A 27,511-nucleotide genomic window follows, 5' to 3' on the forward strand; every position below is an offset into this window, starting at 1 on the left:
TTAATCCCAGCACCTGGAAGGCTGAGAGAACAGTCATGAATTCAAGGCCAGCCCTGACACCATCGCAAAAAGAAACAATAAAAGGAAAAGGAGATTGGCATACAGCAATAAACTATAAACAAAAACAACCCTTTGGGGGCTAGGGAGTGGTAGTGGTGTGTGGTAGAATACTTGCTTAGCACCTAGGAGGCTCTGACTTCAAACCTGAGCACCAGCATATAAAAGTGGGCAAAGCTCCTTAATCTAGACAGCTAATACTTTACTCAGAAAACTAGTGCAGCAGATATAGAGTCTACTCAGAAACACTTTAATCAACATTAATTGCTTTCTAAGAGGGATGCCCGGCTGTTCTCCAAAGGACCCAAGTTCAGTTCCCAGCACCTGTGTCTGGCAGCTGATAACTTGACACCATCTTCTGGTCTCTGAGGGCAACTGACTTTATACACACACACACACACACACAATTTTTAAAGAGTTTTCCCAAACAAAATTTGTAATTAAATAAAAGGTATGCTTCCAAACTCATGTAAGACGCACTCTTAAAATCTCTCACTAGAATCACAAAGGGTTCCATCAGAGATGGTCACTGGACATCACAAGGCAGGTGGACCATCCAAAGTCAGCACCCTGGATGAGAAGAAACAGAACTCAGCCTCAGCCTCCTACTGTCCAGTCCGCCTCCTACCACATGCCACCACCCTGCTCCACCAGGCTTTGCTCCAAGTTCAAATGCTGGAAACCATGACAACAAGCTTCTCACTGGAGAGCTTCAGAGAAAGGAAAGAAAGCATTAAAATGGCCCAGGGCTGAGTGTGATCTATCTCAGCACAGCCCACGGGGAGGGCAGCAGGTGTGAGAGCCAGACTCCCCCACCAACTAACACTCTGTGGGAAGCTGCTCAATTCACTCCCCAGCCTGATGTCTTTCTAGATCCATTTCTTCTCCTGTTCTTCTTGCTATGATGCCCACGGCACTATGAGGTAATTCTGACCTAGAGTTATGAAAAATAGCCACCCCCTAAAAAACTAATTATAGACGAAAAGAGCATTTTCTCACTCAAAAAATCAGCAGTCCTCTTGATTCATCTTTCTCCCACACAGCAAAGGTCTAGAACCTTCCTTCAAGAGTATCTGGCACTGGATCACTTATTATATCTGTTGCCCCTCTCTCTTCTGGAAGCCAGAATCCTTCCCACAGCTAATAATGTGGTCCATGCAGTGTGAATCCCTCCCCAGAAAACAGTGTCCATGCAGTGTGAATCCCTCCCACAGCTGATGGGGTCCCTGTAGTGTGGGCATGTCCATGGCCTCTTTGACTTCGCCTGTTGCCCTCTCCTTCCTACCTGCTGCACCTCATCCATAATAGCCTGTCTGCTTGTTGATCCTTCCAGTCTCTACTCAAGTGTCACTTTCCTACAGAAGCCTTCTCCAACGCTTGCATGTAAAGACTGCCCTTCAACCCCCGCAGTCACTATCTCTTCCAGCTTCTGTCCACAACATTTATCATAAGCAAGCAAATTATTTCTTAATTCTCACTGGTCCCTTTGCCCACAGAAATGCAAGCCAGTGCTGGTGACCATCTTAGGAGAAGAACGCACATTGGGGAATTCCAGGAGGTTGGCAGATCCCCTCCATACTGCTTCTGGGAGGATTCAAACTTCCCACTGCTTCCTGTCAGACACTTACTCCTCATTTCCGCCTAATCATTCCACTTCCTCTATGTCCAAGACTGAACAGCATTTGTCTCTTCCATTTACTGGGCCCTGGATACTTTTTGTAAAGAGAATTTGAAATAAAATGAGCTCTGAAAGGGGTTTTGGCAATAGTGAGCAAAAGCTGCCGTCAACGGAAGTGCCTCAGCCATGCCGTGTGCAGGCTCTGGACAGGACAGGCGGGTTCCACATGCCATGTGTGATCCACTCGAGCTGCTTGGTTTGAACACTCTGGCTGGGTGTGGCATGAGCCTGGCAAGCCACAGGCGCCAAGTAACTAATTACATTTCCATTGCTAGTTGCGTGCAGGGCTGTGTCATCCTGTCAGAGTGAGCTAACACAAGTCACCTGATTCCCCTCCAATTTCCCTTTCAGTTCTCCAAGGACAGTGTGGGACCTCCCTGGTAAGAGCACTCTATTATTCCCATTCTTGCACAATTACAGCAGCCAGGTCTAGAGGTTCCGTGAAGGAGACTCTCTCTTCGCACTCCTGTCCCAGCCAAGTTTATAGAAATGGCCTCTCTCTGGTCTTTATTTCCCCTGACTGCCCAAAATAAATATGGCAGCCCAGGAGATGGGGCTTTCCAAGTGATTCTTCCAGCCTACCTCCCTCAGTGGAACTCTCAAGTTCAAGAGCTTTTCTGACTCTCTCTCCTGGACAGAACTCCATTTGGGTTCCTAGGGGTTCGTGAAATACATAAAAAAACACCCATGTCAGAGACAAGCTGCCTTCCTGTGAGGTCGAGTCACCTAATAATGGAAACTGGCTCCAGACTGACTTCTGAGCCCCACAAAGGAGGTCTTGAACCATCCCACAGACATGCAGGAAGAACTTGGGGGCTGGAGTCCCTCATATCAGAAGGATTCATTTAAATTACGAGAATACGGCTTTTTGTTAGTGAAACTGAATTCCCTGATGCCATGCCTTGGCTCCCACATAGCCCTCTCAGCTCACCGGCAGATGTCCACCAGCTGGTCCAGCTCAGGGCAGCTGCACTCATACATGTCCCGGCAGCTTCTGTGGCTCTGGTTCATCAGCTCTCCCAGCAGCTGGACCGCATTGTCGGGTGCTTCTTCGCACACCTGCTTAAATTGCAGCACACGCGCAGCCTCACTGTACACATGCTTTGCCCGCTGGTAGAGCTTGAAGGTGAGCTCTGAGGAAGGATGGACATGGGGAAAGATGTAAGAAAGGGTTATAGGCCTACACAGTGCCAAGAAAGAAGGATGGGGTTGTGTGTATATGTGTGTGTGTGTGTGTGTGTGTGTGTGTGTGTGTGTGTGTGTGTGTGTGTAGCACAGGCTAGCTGACTCAAGATTCTCCTGCTTCAACCTTCAGAGTGCTGGGATTAAACAGGTCTGAACCACCACACCTACCTACCTACCTAATACACCATTGTGAGGGCTTCTGTTACTGTCTTCACTGTGAGTACCTGAGATCTTAGCCAGTCTCTATTTCACTGAGTTGGTCCTAGCTAAAAACCATCTCCTGGGAAATCAGTTTTACTTCTCCATGAATACTGATCACACACACACACACACACACACACACACACACACACACACACACACACACCACCTTGCCATGGCAAGGGAGAGGCAGCAGTATTGTTAACCACCTTGGACTTGAGATTTTCTTTGGTCGATGACTGTATATCCTCTAGTGAGTCTTCAACACCTGAGATTCTCTCTTCCATCTCTTGTATTGATGTTCTATTTACATCAGTGGTTCCTGATAGTTTATCCAGCTTTTCTATTTCCAGCATCCCCTCATTCTGTGTTCTCCTTATTGTTTCTAATTCTGCTTTCAAACCATGAACTGTTTGAATTGTTTCCTTTACTTGTTTGGTTGTTTTTTCTTGGCTTTCTTTAGATTCTTTAAGAGATTTGTTTATTTCTAGAATTTTTTGGTTTGTCTTTTCCTCCATTTCATGTTATTTTTTGCTTGTTTTTTCTTCTATTTCTTTAAGGTATTTTCTTGTTTCCTCTTTAATGGTCTCTATCATCTTCATAAGATAATTTTTTAAGGTTCATCTCTTGTTCATCCTCTGCATTAGGCTTTTCAGATCTTGCTGGTGTGGAGTCCCTAGAGTCTGGTGGTGTCATATTGGTCTTTCTGTTGTTAAGTGTGTTCTCATTCTGTCATCTTCCCATCCCTTCTTCCAGTGGGTGCAGGTGGGGTCTCCTCAAGCATAGGGCAGAGGGCAGAGGGGGAACCAAGAGTGAGGTGTGTTCGGACTCAAGGTAGGCCTTCTGGTCTGGGTGGGTCCACTCTACTCGAGGGGCAGGCTCAGGAAGAAGCGAGGAGGGTGTAGTGGAGAAAGTAGGGGGCAGAAGAGCACCCAGACTCACCTCAGGTGGCAGGCAAAGAGCAGAGAGCAGAGCGGGGACAAGGGTGAGGTGTGGCCAGACTTATTGTGTCATTTGCAGCAGCATGGGGAGATGAGCAGAACCACGGCTGCCTAACAAGAGACCTGGTGGGTTCGGTGACTTGGTGGGTGCGGTGATCTGATCATATGGCAGACCAACAGGCCAAGGATGCTGCATGATAACGCCATGTTCTTCCCAATGTGCCCCACCAAAAAGTCTCCTGAAAATATGTATACCAGTAACTGTGTTTACAGAAATGTATCCAAAAGTGGACTTGTTGGGAAGATGGGTATCAGTCAGAGATGCTGGGAGAGAGAGGTGGGGGTGAAAATGATGAAAATTTATTGTATTCATGTATGGCACTACCAAGGAATCAACAATGGAAATGTACTTAGAGAAATGGATAAGCACACTACTTATATATGTATATAATTTTATTTACACTTAACATACAGTTATATGTTACTGTATCAATAATCATAACTAAAATGTAAATAATCCAATAATAATAACAGAGAACTATTTCAAAAAATAAATACTACATCCATTAAAAATATTATGGCTATTAAAAACTCAAATTCTTGGATAAGGAAATTGCCAGACAGGAAATTTCTCAACATTGAAGGAAATGACAACACAATAGCCTATGTATAACTAATACTAACCGCAGCACACACGAGCACACACATACAGAGTAGTCTACAGAAATCACATGTCAACAGTGCTTATCTCTATGACCCATCATGGATGAACTTATTATCCTCTTAAAACAGCTCTGGATTCTGCAAAGCCCTCAATGACTGCTAACTGCAGTGACACACCCTATTCAACCACAATGGCTGCATCATGTTTGGCTCATTGCCAGGGTAACAACTGAGACCATAAGACATGCTGAATAGTGTGGGAGATAGTGTGGTGGGTGGGTCTCAGGCAGGACAGGGAAATTCATGGATGCCCTCTAGCCACTAGAGTAGTTGCAGGGATGGAAGTGAGAAGGTGACAGTCCCTCAGCTGTGGAAACCAGCTGTGACCAATTTGCTTTCTCTGCTGGACTCTATTTCCTGGGCTCTGAAATAAGATTGAGATTTACTTCTCAGGATCCTCTGGCTTTGCCCTCTGATAATGCATGTGAGACTTCCTCTCTGCATGACCTTCCAGGGTCCCTGTAGGCTACCTGCACTGTGGTGAAGAGGCTCTTTATAATGATGGCCACTTGTGTCTGTGCCCTTAGTTCCTCACTCTCCCCTACAGGCTGACCAGGAGGGATCACACCAGGGGTTCCTTGCTGTCTTGCCAAAGGATGGGAGAAAATCAGCAAGAAATGGAAGGGAAGAGAGTAAGCACAAAAGATTTACTTCTTGACTCTGTTGTGTTATATCTGTGTCGTGGTCATTCTGTTCTGTAACCTGTGTCTGAGTCAACACTGCCAGGCTAAGCTCCCCCAACAAAGCCCTGCTCATGTCAGTTACTGTCTCAATCCACAGCCATTTTCCCAATGTTTACTATAGTCCACACTTGATCCCATCAGGGCCTCTTCCTTCAGCCAAACTACTCCATCTGTAGTTGCTATAACAGACTTTACTTTTGGATAGACTCATTCATCACACAAAGAAATGGCTTCTTGACCTCTCTCTCTCTCTCTCTCTCTCTCTCTCTCTCTCTCTCTCTCTCTCTCTCTCTGTCAAAACTTTACCTCATTCTGAAGGCTCGAATTACATTTTACATCATCCTTGAGGCCATGAGGGCTCAGCTGGAAATAATTTTTTGACTGACTTTGTACCATGCTTGCAGCCCATGCTCATCTGAGGCTTATGTACTTTCCATCATGGAATTTCTCAGAGCTTGGCAAAGGTTGTGCAGGTCCTGAAGACAGACATTTAGTCTCTTCGCTCCATGCACCCCCAAAAGCAATGCTCACTCCCTAGCACCTCAACAATGCCTTCCATGGTAGAGCCCAGAGGGAAAATTGGGACTTTACTTTCACCTCCAATTCAAAATCAAAATACTTCCATCTGGGATCGCTAGTTTGTTTAAGCAGAGAAGGAAAAGAAGGAGGCACTACTGACAACTAAGTGTTGAGACAGAGGAAAAAGGTGGCCAACAGGGTCCCCTTTGTTAGTAAATCTGTAGCTGCTGACACCAAGTGTGGTTGAAAAATAAGAAAAATAAAGAGAAGCCACTGGTTAAATGTAGGTGGGGAGACACAGAACATGTTTTGTTCCATTGGTAGCCAAGTCATGTGAGTCACCCACACTGTGCTGTCAATTTGCTGTGTCCATAGTCAGTTCCACTGAAATGGGAGAATTCATTCTAGGACAGCAATGTCAAAACGTACCAAGAGTGGAGGGAGCTTTACCAACACAAAATACTGGCAGATATCCTCCTCAAAACTGCACCAATTGAAGAAACAGTACAGGGGATGTTGGCAGCCATTCAGAAAAGAAAAAAAAAAAAAAAGGACAGTTGGTTGACATGTGGCATGGTTTGAAAGAGAAATGTTCCCACGTAGGCTCATGTAATGGAACTCTTAGTCTCCAGTTGTAATGCTATTTGGAGAATGTTATAAAATTCTAATGGAACTCTGATGAAGGAAGGAAGTCCATCACAGGGGAGGCTTTGGGGATTTGCCACCTTGCCCACTTCCTGCTTTTCCTCAGCTTCCTGTGCAGATAAAGGGTAACCAGTCATTACGGACTCTCTAGAACCATAAGCCAAAATACACTCCCTTCTGTAAGTTGCTTTTGGCCATGGTGTCTCAACCCAGCCACAGAAAAGGAAGCAACACAGGTATTCTGAAGATGAGTCCCAAATGCTTACTTTGTGCATGCTTAATATGATACAAACCGTAGAATGTGTATGAGGAACAAAAATGGCCTTGGCAATGTACTTTAACATTACTGCTTTTTAAAATGAGGTTAGAAGTCAAGGGTATAATCCTAACAGGTTGTATTATGTATTTAGGAGTGCGCACATGCACACACACACACACACACACACACACACACACACAACAACAACAATAATAACAACAACGACAACAATTAATGGAAAAGGGTGCCATGGATTTGAAAGATGGCAAGGAGGGGTATTAGGGAGGGCTAGAGGGGAGGAAATGAAGGGGGGAAACTATATAACTATATTAAAATATCAAAAATTTTAAAAGTGAAAAAATATAAACAAAAATAAAACATTAAATTTGAGGTTGAAACAAAAACTTTAAAATAACAACTTGAGGGTTTCATATATTTTACTTTTGAACAATGTCACCTCTCATAGTCACAGAATCACTGTCATGTCCTGTGAAGGAAGCCACACCCTCTGAGAGCACAGAGCAATGCTGACTGGGTGACAGATCCCTGGACCATACTGTGTCGTGAAAACATTCATTAAGTATCAGTAGAACAGTTCCACACAGATAGAACAGTGGAGAACAGAGCAGCACAGGCTACCATCTTCCTTATTTTCACCTTCCTTTTCTGAGGCAACTGCTATCCTGATGACGCATTTTAGACAGATTATTCATGGCATATATTTTTTCCTTACCTTCTTAAGTATGACCCTCTATAAAATAAGGACACACCGTCATTATCAACCTAACACAATAACCCGGGATCCTCTAAGGTCTTGTGTACCCAGTCCATGGTTCAGTTTTCCCAGGTGTTCCCACTTAAAGTATCAGTTGGTTTACAAACAAACCAAAAGCCCATCATCCCAGAAGAAAGCTGGCTCCTCCATCCCTAAGCCTGGGTAAGCCCTCTGGTAGGTTGCCCTTATACCTGTGTGCATACGGGCAGCACTAATTGCAGTTGGCAGGTTATATAAAAAGAGGGGGGACATAAAGTTGGAAGGATAACTTGATGGGGGGGTCTGGGAGAAGTTGGAGAGGGAGAGAGATGAGAGAGGTGGATAAGATAAAAATTCTTATATGAAATTCTCCTAGAGTAAAAACACATTTTAAAACATCACACCGCTTATTCAGTCACTCTAAGTCTTTTGCAGTGACTTTGAGCTCCTAGAGCCTCAACATCGTATCTGTGCACATCTCAGGGCTACATCCTTAAGAAAATTCAACACTCTGGAGAGTCTAATTTCATTCTCCTGTCCAAGAATATGCTCCTTTAGCATTAGATATTTTCCTTGAATGAATGCTCGTAACGTAAAGCATCCAGAGAGGGTTTCTTTATTAAAATCTTAAAACTTCTGCTTCTGCTGTGAGAAGAAATACTCAGGGTATGCTCCACACCACCACACCCCATGGTCCTGGCAGCTCCTGTGTTAGCAGCCTTAGTGGCAAGTCCTCTCAGAGGGAGTGTCTCTTGAAGGGCACTCTGAAGGTGGGGGGAGGGGAACTGACACAACAAGGGAGGGGGAGACAGTGGGGATTATCTGTTTTCACTCTAAATGATCAAGCCCAGGCTCCAGCAGACTTACAGACCACTCCAGGAGGAAGCAGCTCTGTCGCCTGGGTGTCACAATTGCCCTCTGGAGCCAAAGTTCTTGCTTGTTATGTGTGCATCAAGCCTGTTGTACAGAACAGCAAGTAGCACCTGAAATGCTGGGTCAGTTAGCTTTAGAAACAGATGCCCATCTGTTCAGTCTTGTAATCCTAAAGGGACGCATCACCTTAGAGGATGAAGGGAGCTGTTTCTTACTGTGCCCACACGTAAAGCTGTGATAGTGGTTCCTGCACCACTCATTGCCTCTCCTACCCAGGAGAAACCAAGGTTTCCAAGTGTGGTAACCACCTTGGTCTTGAACACTGTTATCTCAGTTATGAAATCGAGTCCTGAAATTCCAGCGCCAACTCTGACGGTAAGTGAACGGCAAATGAATATTTGGTTATTGAAGAACTTTCATTTGTACAATAAATTGTTTGCTAGCTCTGAGCTTGCCTTCTAATTCCATCCCTCATCCTCTGTTTTCCTTGAACACTGACCTTGTCTGTTTCCTTGTCCTGATGAGGTGTCCCCTGTGATCTTCATACTGTGGTCCCTTCTTGTCATTTGGGCTCAGGTATCATCACAACTTTAAGGACAACTTTCTTCAGTTTGAATATGGATTAGTCACTTCCCTACCGAATATGCTCTTCATTCTGCTTTCTTCTCAACACTCATCATACCCAATTTTTACCATTTGCTTTTGTACTGATTTACACACTTCCTTCGAGCAGAACACTAGCTTTCCCTTTTCATTTTTTCAACATGTCACTCCAGGTAGACTAGGACTTAGTACATGGTAAGTGCTGGTCAAATGGTTCTCCTACTTGTCCTTTTCACAGAACTGAAATTAGAAATAGGCTAAATAAACAGTGTGGACAGTTAGAATAGGGAACATGAAGAGGACCCACCAATAGCATCATCGCTGAGTTGGGGGAATTTGTGAGTATGCTATGTAGAGGCAACCAGCCAACTCTGGTCCCCAACATGAGCCCTGATATCCATAATCACAGGTGACTGACAGTGGCTTGTGTCATCAACTCTAGTCCCCAACATGAGCCCTGATATCCATAATCACAGGTGACTGACAGTGGCTTGTGTCATACTTGGTTTCATAAATGTGGAATTGTTAAAACAAATTATGTTTAAAAAGAAAACAGATGATTTTAGTACTCTTTTTTTGAGAAATCTTTGTAACAAAGGCACACAGCCTACTTTCTGCCTTTAAAAAGAGCATGGTTAGAGGTACGGGACAGTTTTCTCAGTGGGTAGAGGCGGTTGCTGCTTTTCCAAAAGAACTGTTCATAGTAGTGTAGCCTGTGTAAGGAGGCCAGCCCAGGGACACACTTAAGGAGGGGCTTGAACCACAGAGCTTCCCTGGTGTAAGGATAGAACAACCTGGGCCACCCTGAGAGCGATGGATGCACAGAACTGCAGGTTGGAGAAGTCTTTCCAGGAAGCCACCCCCACATCTGCAGTGTTAACATCATCTGAAGAACCCAGTACACAGATTAAAAATCAACCCATGGGCTGCGACCAGCCATGGCAATGATTTCTTGGCCTACACAGTACATTTGAATTGATAAATTTTATACAAGAATCAGGATCTCTTCCTACTCTTGGAAAAACTAAGTTGTCTGTCTGTTCTGGACCTGCTTCCCACACACTAGCCACTGGCTGGGGGTGAGACAACATTGTCCCACCACTCACCAGTGAGGAGGTCTACATGCTCATCAGATGGCTGGGAGCAGTGGGGCCATGGACATGTCCTATGACTTCAAAAATAAGGGGATGTTAGGAGTTTGGTACCTGTCTTCCCATCCTTTACAAGGGCTTGTGTATGACCCCTGTTCCATAAAACTCTCTGCATCCAAAATGCATGATGGGGGCAGGGGAAGCAAGCAGGCCTCCTTCCTCCTTGAGTGGTTCATCATGATAGAATAGGCTACTATAACTCTTATAACTAAATGTCACCACCCCTAGGTACATCGTTAGCTCTGTATTGATTTATGTCCTCCTCCAACTTTGGTGAGTTGTGATTCCCAGACACATACGAACACAATGGAGCCCTTCAAATACATGAAGACAGCACTCGTGTCTTATGTCCCGAACACTGTTACAGATCCACTATGTCAGCTCTAAAGCTAAAGAGCCACCAAAAACAAAGGGAAAAGCTCTTTATTCCCAAGAAGTGCATCTACTGGAGGAAAAGAATCATGAAATGAGAACAGTAATGGCAACAGCAGCTAAGGCACTCTTCACAGCTGACGGAAGGCACGAACTCATGTGGGCATCCTGCTCTGGGTGAATCTCAAAGTGGAGTCTAGGTCAGAGACAGCTCTCTGAGTCAGGGTAATGGCAGTGCGAGAGAAAAAGAGAACCATCAAAAAAGGAGATGTGAGTAGCAGGTAATCAATGAGGCAGCTGGAGCCCGGTCCCTTAGTGGATTGTAGAACTACATAGGTGTGCCTTAGAATTAGCCCCAAAAGAACTGGAAGCAAGGCATCAAATCCCGATCCTCCCATCTTTATTGTCTCCAGAGGGCTTAACATTGCCTCAAAGAGCCTGGGTAGTATGAAGGTATCAGTGAGTTCACAAAATCTTTAGGATTATCTACATAGCCTACTCTCCGATAGAAAGTGAGAAAAGCAGAAAGCAGTGGTCAAGAGGCAGGGCAGACAGTGAGAAACACTATCCACCATTCCATAGGAGGCTGTCTGGATACTGCTCTGCAAACACTTGTCAGTTAACCTGTCTAAAACAGTCAAAAAAGCTCAGCATGACTCCAATCCAGCAAGAAGAGGAGCCTAGTACCTTTGCTTACATGCAGGTTTCAATTGAGCCTAGAGAGTGGAATCTGACACTCAGGCAAGACCCTCCCTCGCATCCACACTGACAGCAGAGATCCCGCAAGGCAAGGTGGGCAAGGTCTCAGGTGCTAAGAGGCACCTACTGTCTGCCTCTGGCAGCAGGGAATGCCACCGCAGCTTCTCTCACATGGCTCGACTTCAAGCCTCCTTCTCATCCTTATGACACTCTGATGTGAGCATCTTTTCTCTCAGCATCGTTCAGTACCCAGGGCCTCATGCACAATAGGAAAGTGTTCTACCATTGTTCCTCTGCTCCTGAACAGTATTTCCAGGATTGACTGTAGGCCTGGGCATGGGTCTGAGGCCATGCAAGGGAAAGCGCATCCTTCTCAGTGTTGTGGGTTTTTCATGTCTCCTATTAGAAAACCGCATATAACACAAGAGACACAAGAGAATGCAGACTGTTGTTTTCCACTGGATAAGCTAAAAGGTAGTAAATATTGTGGAAATCATCCTTGGCCCAGATGAAGCTTTAATATCAGGATAATTAAAACAAAATAAATTAATATGATGGTCTAAGAGAAGTAGTAATCTTTATCTTATGAGTGTACAATTAATCTTTCTGAGGCTCTCATACCCCAAAATACTTTCTTCCCCCTATGTGGGTGAGAGGCCGTGAAGCTGCATGCCACTGGCTGAGCTCTCTGCAACATGGAAGGCTCTAACGGCCTAACCAGTTGCTTGTTATCAAAGCAGAAGTTCAGAGGCAGATTCTGAAAACTGCTTCAGGGTCCTCTCCAGGCCCTGCGTTTCTCATGCAGCAAAGTCATAATTCCCTATTCTGAGGCATTGACTCTGCACCACTAAAGCATATAATGGAAAAACACTATATAATCCCCATTGAAGTTGGACTGTGGTTGCAAATTTATTTTCCTAGTAATAATATTTTTCATAAATGTGAAATTTACAAAATGGTCAAAGCCACACAAAATAGACTGCTGTTTTCAGTCACATTAGTACCCCATTCCCATGCTGCAAAGACTAAATTAAATTAGCATTTTATATTTAAAGAGAAAAAATACTTAACTACCTGCTTTTAAAAAGCAAAACCACCAATGAAGTATACATGCTTTTCAAGAAAAGCCACAGAGTCTGTGGAAAACTACATTCCATGTGGCATTTGTGAATAGTTTAAAGTCCAAAGCATAGTGACACTGTCCATTCAGGGTAATGGCACCCACATGTACAGAGTGCTGCAGGAGCCAGCACTGCCAGCTTCAGGATAAGGCTTCCTTCTCTAGCCTTCAAGCTTTTGCTCCCATCACCCACAACCTGTATGTGACACTGTAGCAATACAGATGTCCCTTAAACATGACAAGACAGAGCCCCCCTTTCCCTCCCTTCCTCATTGTCCAAAGCACCTTCCAGCTGCTCTCTTTCACTTCTAATAAGCCTGTTTTCCCCTTCTTAAATATTTTATTCCATGAGATTCTAGTATATTTTCCACTGTGCAATAATCGGGGCTCCTTGGTATGTTGTCCTCTGCCGCCTCTTACAGGGGGTTGGACACAGTTCCCACTGACCTGAAGTGTTCTGTCCACTGTCCAGAGTCCCAGAGAGGAGGCCCAACATCTGTATCCCATATATTCATTTTGCAAGCCTTGCTCCTCATTCAGGATCAGCCCAGACACCAGCTTCCATGGAGCTTCCAAGAAAGTAAAGTCAGAGGTTGGTCAGAGGTCTAGCCTCTTCACACCTCTTTGGTGTCATTCCTTTTTTATTAATTTTTTATTTAGAAACAGTTTTATTTTACATATCAATCCTCCTGTTCCCTCTTTCTCCCATCCTTCCATGCCCGCCACTGACCCCCCACCACCCCACCTCCCACCCACTCCCCAAGGATAGTGAGGACTTCCATGGGGGATCCTCAAAGTCTGTCATCGCCTTGGGGAGGGCCTAGGCCCTCCTCCATGTATCTGGCCTAAAACAGCATCCCTCCATAGGGAATGGGCTCCCAAAGTCCATTTGTGTACTAGGGATGAATACTGGTTTCACTGTTAGAGGTCCCATAGCCTGCCCAGGCCTCCTAACTGGCACCCACATTCAGAGGGCTTGGTTTTAGTCCAACACTGGCTCCCCAGATTTATGACTGGGGTCCATGTGCTCTCACTAGGTCAGATCAGCTGTATCTGTAGGTTTCTCCAGCAAGGTCCCATGACTCCATTGCTCATCCCTCCTCCCTCTCTACAACTGGATTCCAGGAATATGGCTCAGTGCTTAGCAGTGGGTGCCTGCTTCTGCTTCCATCAGCTACTGGATGAAGGCTCTAGGATGGCAATTAAGGTAATCATCAATCTCATTATAGGGGAAGGGCATCAAAGGTGGCCTCTCCACTACTGCCCAGATTCTTAGTTGGGGTCATCTTTGTGGATCTATGAACATTTCCCTAGTGCCAGATTTCTCTTTAAACCTATACTGACTCTATTAAGGTATCTCTTTTCTTGCCTCTATTCCTCCCCCTGACTCAGTCTTCTTGATCCCTCTTGTTCTCCTCCCCCATCCACTTCTCCCCTTCTCTTTTTCCCGTCTCCCTGCCCCCCTCCCAATTTGCTCAGGAGTTCTTGTCCCTTTCCTCTTCTTCGAGGGACCATGTATTTCTCTCTTAGGGTCTTCCTTGTTTCCTAGTTTCTTTGGTGGTGTGGATTGTAGTCTGGTTGTCCTTTGCTCTGTGTCTAATATCTATATATGAGTGAGTACATACCATGTTTGTCTTTTTGTGACTGGGTTACCTTACTCAGGATGGTTTCTTCTAGTTCCATCCATTTGCCTGCAAATTTCAAGATTCCATTGTTTTGTTTTGTTTGTTTTGTTTTTTTCTGCTGAGTAGTACTCCATTGTGTAAATGTATCACTGTCCTGTGCTTGGCACCATGCACACTGCTCCCATCTTCTTGCATCTATCTCTTTCTCTTTCATCATGCCTTGGGAAACCACCCTCTGAACTAAGTAAGTGTAGCCTCTGAGCTTCCAGGATCCCAGACCATGAAAGCGCACACCTAAACAATCACTGGAGTGCCTAGCAAGCAGTTCTTAAGTAGTCCTAATTGCTTCCTAGTGTTAGTCTGAAGCCATTTCAAGCACCTAAAGAATCAGAGGATTTTTCTTCATAGTGTGGGCTTAATTTTAATGGCTATGCACATTTCTAAATCTAATTACTAGGAATCTGGGAAAAGAAAACAACAATTGTGCATGGGCCTTTGGAGGTTTGGTTGGGTTAGCAGATGCTCTAAGCCAGTATGCTGGGGAACATAGTTCAAGTCAAAACTAGGCCTATTAATGTGTAGACACCACTGGGAAAGGGCAAGGCACCCTCAAGAGCCCTCTGCTAGGGGCAGCTATCACCCTTGCATCCAATAATATTATCTGAGTATAGTGACCTCAACAAGAGCCCCATCTTCCAAATGGTTAAGAAAAAGGCTTAACTACAGTCTGAGATAAAATAGAACAAGAACTCAGAAGGATATACCAAATAGATTTAAAAAAAAAAAAAAAAAAAAAAAAAAAAAAAAAACAGAGTCAGGTCCTTAAAACTCACCTGGAAAACTAGCCAGTGAAAGATGACTAGATTTAGAAATTCAGTCAAATAACACTAATCTAGATGAATCCAGAATCAATGTGATAACTTGTGTTCCTAATTTTTAAAATGTTATTCAGTAAATAAAGGAGAAATTCCTTGAGGATAATAGAAATACAAAATATATATTAATTTATCCAACAGAGACAATGAGTATAAACAAAACATTAGTAATATATTAGTAAAAATTCTAGAAAGGAATTCATAAAGGCAGTGGAAGTGCTGGTTTGGATAGAGGTAAAATGAAATATGCATTATTTTTATAAAAATGTTTTTATTTAAGGGAAAAACATTAAATATCTTAATAATATTAATTATTAATTTTTTCTTTGTATTTTGCAAGTAGTTCTGGGAAATTAACTTATTCCAAACAATGTTAAAAGAAGAGGAAGAGGAACACCAGGTAGGCACAGAAAGAGAAAACGGATACAGAGAAATAGTTGAAGTCAGGTGAGATGTCTAAAGGGAGAGCATGGACTTATTGAGTTTCCATAAAGGTTAAAATTTCTTTTAGAAAAAGAGGAATACCCATAAGAAAAGTAGTGTTTTTTTAGGAGTATAAACCTGAGGCAAGACCTAGCTTATGAGAAGTAAGGTTATGGGCTAGTCCAGGCAACACTGTCCTCATGGCTGCACTCTGGTTCAAGAGGTGGAAGGGACAGAAGGGACAAAGGTTACAATATAAGATGAAGTATATTGAGGCATCTGGGTAGTGGGGAGCCCCCAAGGCCACTGAACCTTCAGGGAAGCTCACCATGGAAGGACTGAACCAAGAACAAGATTCTGCCAAGGTGACAGAATCTCCTGAGCACCTACGACTCCCTCACCTTTTCACCAGCGACTCCCAAACCACACTATTTCATTTAGACATATACATGTTCTATATCTTTATTCAGGCACTAGAGGAAAAAAAATAATGGGAAGAAATGAATTCATCACCTTGTCTCCCCAAATTACTACTTGTATAACATCCTTAACTTGCTTTGCCTCCCTGCTGTTTCTGCTGTTCTCTCAGTCTCTCTCTCCCTCTGTCCCTCCTGTTCTTCCTCCAACAGTGCTAACTGGATTCTCCTTTGCTGTCTTGAGAGCCTAGCCCTCACTAACACTTTATATTTTCAATGTAGAGTAGTGACGTGGTTTCTGAATGGGCATCCACGCTGGCAGATCTGCTGCCATTCACTGCACACTGCCTCCCGGCACACTCTCCAGTTCTCAGCCTCTGGAGCCCCCTTGTCTTTATTCAGCCTCTACTCTGTCCACAATGGCCTAGCACCCTCTCAGGCCGGTGAATCCGCAGCTTTCCTACAGGAACCAGCTCAAATTCAAGTTTCCTTCTGAACTGAAGCCACTCATCTCCTCCAGGCTCGAAGGGCTCTTGATAAACACCCTGATTCTAGCCAGTACCTTCCAGATTGCTGTGTGGCACTTATGCCTTTGAGAAATTGATTCACTGGGAGGTAAAGACTTCACCCTACCTACTCCAGCCTGTCTGCCGAGTTAAATTAGACAATGTCAAAATCAAAAGAGAAAGTCAGACACTTTCGATGCTCCCCCTTCCAACGTTCTATTCAATTTCTTGATTTAGCAAACCTTAATTTTAATCAGTGTGCACAATAATGAGTTACATTGCAACATTTTCCTACATGTGTATCATGTTCATACCAACCCCGCATTACCCGCTCCTATCCATCATTCCACTCGTCCCTTTCCTCCCCTTAAATAGCCTTACTTCTGCTTTAGTGTCGCATATATTTATAAATCTAGACTCCACCTATGAGAGAACACACACCTGGGAAGCACACATGTGCACAGCACATTGCTGAAGGCTTTGGAGAGCTGGGTCTGTCCACAGCCTCTGCCTCCCAGCACAGCCCTGACCACTGCACACATTAGTTCCAAAAGCACTCTGCTCTATGTACTGCTCTGGCATGGAGCCCTCTCCATGCCTCTGCCCTGCACCTGCCATCCTGCCTGCCTGGGATGTATCTGCCCTTTAACCCTCAGTAGCTACTCCATCCTTAGGAAATCCAATAAGACTTCTCCTTTCTGGTCTCCCAAGTAGACCTCAATGACCACACTCATCTCCCCAGCACTGAACTCTGTTCATTTGCATTGCACAGTTGCCCCTCTAAGGGAGGACCCCCCATTGTGCCTTTTTTCATGGCAAAATGGAGAAAATGTGAGTCAACTGCTTTTCTGGAGTAAGAATCAGCAAGCTTTTCCTTCAATGGGCCAAACAGGAGATATCTCAGGTTTTGTGGGTTGATATTCAGTCTCTGTCACACTCAGCTCTTGCAGAACCAAAGAATCATAGCAAATAGATCATTGTGGTCCAGCAAAAACATCTTCCAAAAGCAGGTGGTAGGCTTGCTTTGGCCCGCAGTCAAGTGCTCACCCATTTCTAGAAACTAAATCTGAGCTTCAACTGAAACAGATACAAGAATGTTAGAAACCAAAACTCAGCCCCTGCTCTCAAAGCATCCCTTATCTAGTCCCAACGTTACCATCAGTTGCAGCCTTAAGACATTACTTTGGATCCAGGTCTTGTGGCACAGACCTATAATCAGAGATCTGGAGACTGGAGCTAGAGAAGCCTATATACTATATAAGACAGCTTGGACTGTATGGTGAGTTCAAGGCCTGTCTGGGCAACTTAGTGAAATCCTGTCTCAAAACATTTAAAGAGGGCTGGGAATGCAGCTTAGTGATACAGCACTTACTTGGCTTGCATGAAGCCCTGTATTCAATCCTAGCACCACAAAGATAGATAGATAGATAGATAGATAGATAGATAGATAGATAGATAGATAGATAGATAGATAGATAGACAGACAGACAGACAGATAGATAGAATCAAATTCCATAGCAGGTGATCAGTAGTCAGCTGTGTTGTTGAACTGAATGGCACGGTACAATGGGGCTCTGAGGTTGATTTCTGCACCAAGTTCTTGCCTCCCTAACTTCCCCTCACAGGAAATTAAATCTCAATTAGCTGCCCAGGTCCCCAGCTTCCCACAAATAGGAACCCTTTCCTTCTAAGAGAAACAGACACCTCAAGACTTCATGACAGCCCTCTAAAATGTACCCCATCCTCATCTGTTTCTGATACCATTAGACAAAAACAGCTCTATTCAAAGGCAACCAGCCAAAAATACTAACAACCTGCCATTTTTTGCATTTTGCAGGCTGCAAACTTCAACAAAAGCAGTGAAGACCTTCTTGATGTTCCAGAGTAATATTAGAGCAGTTACAAGTAATGCTGTAACCTATTTTTTATATTAATAATATAAATGGAAAGTGAATCAGAAAAAATAAACACAAAAGGAGGGAATTAGAATGCTGAGAGTCTCCTGAGACACAGAACACCTGCTACACACTAGAAATATATGTTGATAAGTAGGTAGGCAGGAAGCTAAAGACCTAGGCAAGCCAGTTAGCCAAAGCACACAGTTCTCCAAATCCCTTAAAACACAATTTTAAATCTGCAATATCCATGGGGAAGTTTGAAAACCTCCACCTGTGTGTGGCAAATGGGCCACGCCATTCTCTCTCCAGCCAACTCACCGTCTTGAGTATTTGGACTCAGGATTTGGGTGCGGAGTTCCTCCAGGCTAATTCCCAGGCACCTGCAGATCTCCTCCCTGCTATAGGGTTCAGCATGAAGTGCATCCTCTGTAACCAACAGCATTTCTTCCAGACTTACTCCTAGTTTGGTTTGCACTTCTTCTAGCCGTAGGACTTTATCCCATTGCAACCCTTTGTGTTTAGCAAGGACCTGCAAGTTCAAACCAAGATAGAGGTTAAGTTTTACTTCGGAATTCAGTATGTTCTATTTTAATTATTCACATTCAGCTTGAATTTTGTTGCTGTTGTTGGTTTTTTGGTTTTTCGAGACAGGGTTTCTCTGTGGCTTTGGAGGCTGTCCTGGAACTAGCTCTTGTAGATCAGGCTGGTCTCAAACTCACAGAGATCTGCCTGCCTCTGCCTCCCAAGTGCTGGGATTAGAGGTGTGCACCACCACCACCCCGATCAGCTTGAATATTTTTTTCCAATTCAAACTATCAAAGCCTTCCACCATTGCTTGGAAATGCTTTGTGGGCTCAGATGTTTGGAATTAACTATGCCTCTAAGACAGTCTCTTAAAACACACACATGCAAATGCATGCAGGAGCATGTGTGCACACACACAATTCCTCTCTCATGTTGTTTTTGCCTGTCACCTCTACCCATTAGGGCAATGGTTCTCAACCTGTGGGTCACAATTCCTTCGGGATTGTAGCTCAGATATCCTACATATCAGATATTTATATTACAATTCATAAAAGTAGCAAAATCACAGTTATGAAGTAGCAATGAAATAATTTTATGGTTGGGGTCGCCACAAGATGAGGAACTGTATTAAAGGGTCTCAGAATTAGGAAGGTTGGGAACCCTACAAAAAGTTCCTTCATTGGCTTCATGGTAGTAGTATATCTGTATGTTACTCAAGAAAGAGCTTGGCTTCCAGTTGCAAGTTGAGGTAGCCCCACAATCCGATGGAAGGAGAATAAACTAAATCTTTCTAATCATGCCTACTCATGGGAATTGTAATCCAGAAGACATTTCTCTCATTATCCCTCCCTCAACCACTGACAGCCCTTCATAGCTGAGAAAACAATGAAGGTTTTTCTTTCTCTGAGGTCTGAACAATTCATTGTCTGGATGTGAAGTCAGCAAGTACAAAAAGAAAAAAAAAAAAAAAAAGCCAGTGAGTAGGAAGTTAGTTGTCAATAAAATGTGCATCTCAATCACTCTTTCATTGTATTGATTTGATTTTCTTTTTTTCTCTTTATTTAACAAACTTCTTTCATACAATATATTTTGATGTTTCCCCTCCCTTAATCCTCCCAGATCCTTCCCAGTTCCCTACCTCACTACCCACCCAACTTCATGCTCTCTTTCAAAAAAATCACAAAAATAAAAAATCAGAAGAAATTAACAAAACATCAGTAAGACCAAAAAAAAAAATGCCAAAGCAAAATGAAACTAAAATGTCTGCACAAAAACATGGAATTGGTTTGTGTTAGCCAACTATTCCTGGTCATGGGGTCTGTCCTTGAATGTGGTTCACATACCAAGTGAGACTGCACTAGAGAACATTGGTTTTCCTTTTGACAGTGGGTATTGGTTGCAGATAGTTTCTTGGTTGTGGTGAGAACCCAGGTCTACTACCCTTTTTCAGTGCTGGGACCCTGTCTACCTTGAATCTGTGCAGGTTTCTGTATGTTGCCACGGTCTCTGTGAGTTCATATGTGCATCAGTACATATGAACAAGGAAACACTGTTTCCTTGGAGTCATTCACCACCTCTGGTTCTTACTATCTTTCTACCTCCTCTTCTACAAAGATCTCAGAACCTTGAGGGGAGGGGTTTGATTAGGACATCCCATTTAGGACTGGGTGCTTCAAAGTCTGTTATTCTCTGTGTATTGTTCAGTTGTGGGTTTCTGTGTTAATTCCCATCTACTGCAAAAAGAAGCTTCTCTGATGTGGGCTGATCGAAGCACTGATCTGTGGGTATAGCAGTATGTAATTAGGAGTCATTTTATTACTGTTTCCTTTAGCAGAGCAATAGTAGTAGGCTATTTCCCTAAGCCCATGACCAATTTAGTCTGAGGCTCTTGGCACTTTAGCAGTGTCAGGGATATATCTCATAGAGTATGTTTTAAATCCAATTTAAAAAAAAAAAGTTGCTGGCTACTCCCATAACACTTGAGCCACTATTGCACCAGCATATACTGTAGACAGGTCACAGTAGACAGGATTTATAGCTGAATGACACTGATCATCACCTTTCTCCTCTGGAAGTGTTCAGAGCTTCTTCTAGTACCAAGAAAGCTACTTAATAGGGGTGAAGCTTTTAGTTGGGCACCATCTCTACTTTTCCAAGAGTTCTATGACATAAATAAGTGTTGTCTTTGCAGTAGGGTCTTACAATAAGGTTGTAGACAGAAAGAAATAGCATTGGAAATAGCCTATGCTATTTGGAGAGGTTTTATGATACCCCTTTGTTCAGTGACTAAACAAGATGAAACACATTCCTGGCACTGGGGGATTTATTTGGTGAGATAAGATGTCTATTTGAGGCATTGCTACTCCTATTATTTGGTGACTTATTTAGATTTCTTCTATATGTACATATTTTAAGAACTTCTATAGTAGTAGGTTTTCATATTGCTTTTCAAATGTCCTTTAGGTGTTGTCACTCTCCATATTCCCTCTTTTACCCTTCTATCTCCATCCCTATTTAATCCTCATATTCAAGTTTCCCCTCTATCTCTCCATAACACTACACGTATTTCCTCCCTCCATGGAAGAACCTCTCCTTCTCCCTGGGCTCTTACCAGGTACCTGACCTCTGTGCTTATTCAGATTGTAGCATATTTTGAAAGCTAAAAGGTAACACCCACATATGAGAGAACACATACAATATTTGTCTTTTGGACTCCAGGTTAGCTCACTGAAGATTATTTTTTTCTAGCTCAATCTATTTACCTGAAAATTTCATTTTCCTTAGCATCTGAATCATATTTATTTCTATAAATGTACCACATTTTCAATATTCATTCATCAGTTGATGGACATCGAGGCTCTTTCTAATTTCTGGCTCTTATGAATAGCTCAGCAACAAGGGTCTCTGTAGTAGGATGTAGCGTCCTTTGGGTGTATGCCCAAGAGTGGTACTAATGGATCTTGAATGGATCTATTTTCACCTTCCTAAGGAACTGTCACACTAATTTCCACATTGATGTACAAGTTTGCAATCTGACCAGCAGTGAATAAGTGTTTCTCTTTCCCTACAACCTTGCCAGAATGTGAAGTCATTTATTTTATTGACCTTGGCCATGCTGACTGGAGTAAGATAAAATCTCCAAGTAGTTTTAATTTGCACTTCCCTATTGGCTAAGTATGTTGAACATTTCTTTAAGTGTTTCTCAGACATTTGTGTTTCATCTTATGAGAACTCTCTGCTTAGTTATGTACCCCGTTTTTTAATTGGATTATTTGTTTTCTTGATGTTTAGGTTTTTTTTTTAGTTCTGACTTTCTTCCTTTTGGACAAGATGCAGGACTTACTAAAGGATGGTTGTAAGTTTGTTAGGATCACTCACTTCTGAAAATGTTACTAGATAAAATTCCCAAACTTCTTAAACATCTTTTTTTAAAAAAGAAAAGATATATCCTTTCTTGTTATCATCTATTCTTCCCCCATTCATACTTTCTGTTCCCTCATGTCCTCTGCATCCCTCTTTTTCTCCCCTTCTCATTCTCCTAGCTCCATCCCCCCTCTTCCCGTGCTCCCAATTTGCTCAGCAGATCTTGACCCTCTCCCCTTCTACAAGGGACCATGTATGTTTCTCTTAGGGTCCTCCTTGTTTATTAGCTTCTTTGGCAGTATGGATTGTAGGCTGGTAATCCTTACTCTATGTCTAAAATTTGCATATGAGTGAGTACATACCATGTTTGTCTTTCTGCAATTGTGTTACCTCACTCAGAATGGTTTCTTCTGGATCCATCCATTTTCCTGAAAATTTCAAGATTCCATTGCTTTTTTCCTCTGAGTAGTACTCCATTGTGTAAATGTACCACATTTTCTCTATCCATTCTTCGGTTGAGGGGCATCTAGGCTGCGTCCAGTTTCTGGCTATTACAAATAGTGCTGCTATGAACATCGTTGAACAGATGTCCTTGTGGTATGACTGTGCTTCTTTTGGGTATATGCCTAAGAGTGGAATTGCTGGATCTTGTGGTAGACTCATTCCCATTTTTTTGAGGAGTCCCCATACTGATTTCCAAACTGGCTGTACAAGTTGGCACTCCCACCAGCAGTGGAGAAGTGTTCCCCTTTCTCCACATCCTCTCCAACATGAACTGTCATTGGTGTTTTTATTTTGGCCATTCTGACAGGAGTAAGATGGTATCTCAGAGTTGTTTTGATTTGCATTTCCCTGATGGCTAAGGATGTTGAACACTTTCTTATGTGTCTTTCAGCCATTTTAGATTCCTCTATTGAGACTTGTCTACTTAGTTCTGTACCCCACTTCTTAATTGGATTGTTTGGTGTTTTGGAGACTAGCTTCTTGAGTTCTTTGTATATTTTGGAGATAAGCCCTCTATTAGATGTGGGGTTGGTGAATATCATTTCCCAGTCTGTGGGCTGCTGTTTTGTCCTGCTGATTGTCTCCTTTGCCTTACAGAAGCTTCTCAGTTTCAGGAGGTCCCATTTATCAATTGTTGACCTCAGTGTCTGTGCTACTGGTTCAGGAATCAGTCTCCTGTAACAATTAATTCAAAGGTATTTCCCACTTTGTCTTCTAAGAGGTTCAGTGTAGCTGGATTTATGTTGAGATCTTTGATCCATTTTGACTTAAGTTTTGTTCAAGGCGATAGATAGGCTTGGGTCTAACTGCAGTCTTCTACATGTCTGCAACAAATGGTCTTCAACTATTGGCTGAAGATGTTCTCTTTGTTCCATCGTATAGATTTGGATTGTTTATCAAAAATCAGGTGTTCATAGGTGTGTGGGTTAATATCAGGGTTTTCAACTAGATTCCATTGGTCTACCCGTCTATTTTTGTCCCAATACCAAGCTGTTTTCCGGACTATAGCTCTGTAGTAGAGCTTGAAGTCAGGGATGGTGATGCCTCCAGAAGTTCCTTTATTGTACAGGGATGTTTTGGCTATCTTGGGTCTTTTGTTTCCCCATATAAAGTTGAGAATTGTTCTTTCAAAGTCTGTGAAGAATTGTGCTGGGATTTTGATGGGGATTGCATTGAATCTGTAGATTGCTTTTGGCAAGATTGTCATTTTTACTATGTTGATCCTACCTATCCAAGAGCATGGGAGATCTTTCCATTTTCTGGTATCTTCTTTAATTTCTTTCTTTTTAGAGACTCAAAATTCTTATGGTACAGGTCTTTCATATTTTTGGTTAGTGTTACCCCAGGGTATTTTATGCTGCTTGTGGCAACTGTAAAGGGTGATGTTTCTCTGATTTCTTTCTTCACCAATGTGTCATCGGTATATAGTAGGGCTATGGATTTTTTTTGAATTAATCTTGTATCCTGCCACTTTGCTGAAGTTGTTTATCAGCTGTAGGAGTTCCCTGGTAGAGTTTTTTGGGTCACTAATGTAGACTATCATATCACCTGCAAATTGTGAGAGTTTGACTTCTTCCTTTCCGATTTGTATTCCCTTGATCTCCTTTTGTTGTCTTGTTGCTCTAGCTAGAACTTCAAGGACAATATTGAAGAGGTATGGAGAGAGTGGACAGTCTTGTCTTGTCCCTATTTTAGAGGAATTGGATCGAGTTTCTCTCCATTTAATTTGATGTTGACTGTTGGTTTGCTATATATTGCTTTTATTATGTTTAGGTATGTTCCTGTTATCCCTGATTTCTCCAAGACCTTTATCATGAAGGGGTGTTGAATTTTGTCAAAGGCTTTTTCGGCATCTAGTGAGATGATCGTGTTTTTTTTTTTTCCCCTCGGTCTGTTTATATGGTGGATTACATTGATGGATTTTCATATGTTGAACCATCCTTGCATCCCTGGATGAAGCCTACTTGATCATGGTGGATAAATTCTCTGATGTGTTCTTGTACTCAATTCACCAGTGTTTTATTGAGTATTTTTGCATCAATGTTCATGAGGGATATTGGTCTGTAGTTCTCTTTCTTAGGTGTGTCTTTGTGTGGTTTGGGCACCAAGGTATTTATAGCCTCATAAAAAAAGTTTGGCAATGTCCCTTCTGCTTCTATTTTGTGGAACAATTTGAGGAGTATTGGTATTAGCACTTCTTTGAGTTTCTGGTAGAATTCTGCAGTGAATCCATCTGGCCCCAGGCTTTTTTTGGTAGAGGGAGACATTTTTGGTTTACAGAGAAATCAGGCACTAGGGAAATGTCTGGAGATCTACAAAGATGACACCAGCTAACAATCTAAGCAACAGAGGAGAGGCTACCTTAAATGCCCTCCCCTGATTATGAGATTGATGACTGACTTATATGCCACCTGATAGCCTTCATCCAGCAGCTGATGGAAGTAGAAGCAGACACCCACAACTAATCACTGAACTGAACTGGAACCCAGATGCAGAGAAGGAAGAGTGAGGAGCACAGGGGTCCAGACCAGGCTGGTGAAACCCACAGAAACAGCTGACCTGAACATCAGGGAACTCTTGCTCCCTAGACTGATAGCTGGAACACCAGCATGGGACTTATCCAGACCCCAGGAACATGGGTTTCTGTGAGGAAACCTCAGAAATCTAACAGGACCTCCTGTAGAAGTTCAGTACTTATCCCTAACATAGGTGTGGACTTTGGGAGCCCATTCCTTAAAAAGGAATACTCCTTGAGCCAAGATACACGGGGGTGGGCCTAGGCCCTATCCCAAAGGATATGATAGACACTGATGACACCCTATGGAAGGCCTCACCATCCAGGGGGAGCAGAAAGGATATGTGATTGATAGGGTTTTAGTTGGGGGGGGGTGGTAGGGGAGGACGGGTTTGAGAAGGGAACTGGGATTGTCATGTAAAACAATTCTGTTTCTAATTCAAATAAAAAAAAGTTGGAAAAAAACTTCAAATGCAAAAAATATAGCATTTTCTTAATTTCTATTTAAAAAAAGAAAAGAAAAAGAAAAAACCTGGATCATATACTTAAAATGTATGATTTTAAAGGAGAACTGGGAACAGAGACGATACAATTGTTTTTCTGTTTAATTATTTCACAGAACATGGTATCATATTTTTTTCTTTTCTTTTCAGTGTTTGTTCCCATTTTCTCTCTATTACTTTTATTGAGAGTGTTCTTCAACAATTTTATACATGTATAGAATCCCTTCTGATCACTGCACCTCTTGGCCTCTATTCTCCCTCCCACTTCTATTAAATCCCTGTCTCGACCCAAGTCCCTCTCCCATAATCATGTCTTTGTTTTTTTTTTTGTTTGTCTGTTTGTTTTGTTTTTTGAGATTCAGAGATTAACTAGGATCATCCATGTGACCATGGGTTTGGAAGTATTTACTAGTGGGAGCCTCAGTGGGTACACACATGAGTGACTGCCTCTCCAACAGAAACCTTCAGTAGCTAATAGATCATCCACGAAGACCGGGCCTTGTGAGTCCCTCCTAATCCATTATTAACTGTTTATAAGCCCAGTCTTGTATAGGACCAGGCAAAGATAGTTGCTATAAGGTTATGACTACTTGGACTGTGCCATGCCTAGAGGTAAGAATTTCACAGCCCTTTTCCTTATCTTCCAGCTCTTACATTCTTTCTACTCCATCTTCTATAACTATCCCTAAGCTTTGAAAGTGTTGGTATAAATGTCCAGTGTAGGCCTGAGTACTCAACTGTCACTTATTCTCAAAACCTTGAGCCATCTGAGTCTCTGCCTACACTATCTCATTCATTGAAATACACTATTGTTCATTGTAGAGAAGCCTCTCTGTTTAAGACTGGAAATAACATTTATCTATAATCTCTTCAAATAAATTTTTAGTAGGTAACTTAGTATCATAACAATTTAACCAAACTAGCCAAACAACAGTAGTAAGTTCACCCCTGGAGCCTGATTTCCTGAGCCACAAATTTTTGACCAGGTTTACAGACAGGCATGAATTCATTCTTGTGTAGCAGGCTTCAAATATAGTCAGAAAATGGTTGGTTACTCCCCTAACCATTGTGCCACTATTACACCCGTGGTTTCAAAGAGTTTGCAACTGGGTAAGACCATTGATGCCTGTTCTCCTCCAGTAGCCTATAGAGCAGCTTCCAGGACTATGAAAGCTAAAAGGAGGGGAGAAAGCCTCCAGCTCAGTTCTAGATGACTGGGGGTATTTAATAACAAATGACATGAAATTGGGATAAAGACAGGTTGGGCAGCACTAGGTGGAGTTGGCGGTAGGTAGTAGTGGATAGATATGATCAAATGCATTGTATAAATGTATCTCGATTTTCAAAGACTAAATTTAAAAACATTACTAAAAAATTAGAGATGACAGTAAGTGACACATAGAATCATCTAACTAGCAAGTAACTAATGCATTTCTCTTAAAGAGAGAGGGGAGGGAGAAGGGAGGAAAGAAAGAGGAAAGGAAAGAATGAAGAGGAGTGGAAACAAAAACTAATTCCCTATGATAGTTCGCATATCCATATTTACTTGAACCACTCACGTCCTATACACTTGGAAAAAACATCTTGCCCCAGTCAGTGACTTGTATGATTAATCTGCAAGGCATGGCTGCAGCCCACAGGCTACTTCCAAAGGAAGCCCCCACATTGCTTTTCCCTGTATGTGGAGACACGAACATGAAGAGATGCAATTCACTATGGCAATACCAGTTTTCTGTTAGCCTGAAGTCCATTTCACTTTCAGCTAATGGGTCTACAAAGCCAAGTTGGTATGCATTTAAATTAAAGAATAAAATCTTCCACGTGCTCACAACAACAGCTGCATAGCCCATGAGCTGCGGCACTGCTATGAGGGAGAAAAATAGGAGTCACTTAAG

At 42.7% G+C, this 27,511-nt stretch overlaps 1 protein-coding gene across 8 annotated transcripts in view; it reads right to left on the reverse strand.

The window, feature by feature from the left end:
* Galk2 (galactokinase 2) overlaps positions 1-27,511 on the reverse strand; it is a 122,846-nt gene that overhangs the window by 12,110 nt on the left and 83,225 nt on the right. For 7 of the 8 annotated variants that reach the window (XM_027421937.2, XM_027421936.2, XM_035446456.1 and 4 more), the window contains 2 exons: positions 18,525-18,735; positions 2,667-2,868 (listed from right to left, as the gene is read on the reverse strand). In XM_027421937.2, coding sequence (XP_027277738.1) covers positions 2,667-2,868; positions 18,525-18,735 — 413 coding nt within the window. Of the gene's footprint in view, positions 1-2,666; positions 2,869-12,616; positions 13,033-18,524; positions 18,736-27,511 lie in introns of those variants that run through there. The other variant, XM_027421934.2, reaches the window with a different exon arrangement.

Source organism: Cricetulus griseus, chromosome 6 (assembly GCF_003668045.3).
Source record: "Cricetulus griseus strain 17A/GY chromosome 6, alternate assembly CriGri-PICRH-1.0, whole genome shotgun sequence".
Lineage (NCBI taxonomy): Eukaryota > Metazoa > Chordata > Mammalia > Rodentia > Cricetidae > Cricetulus > Cricetulus griseus.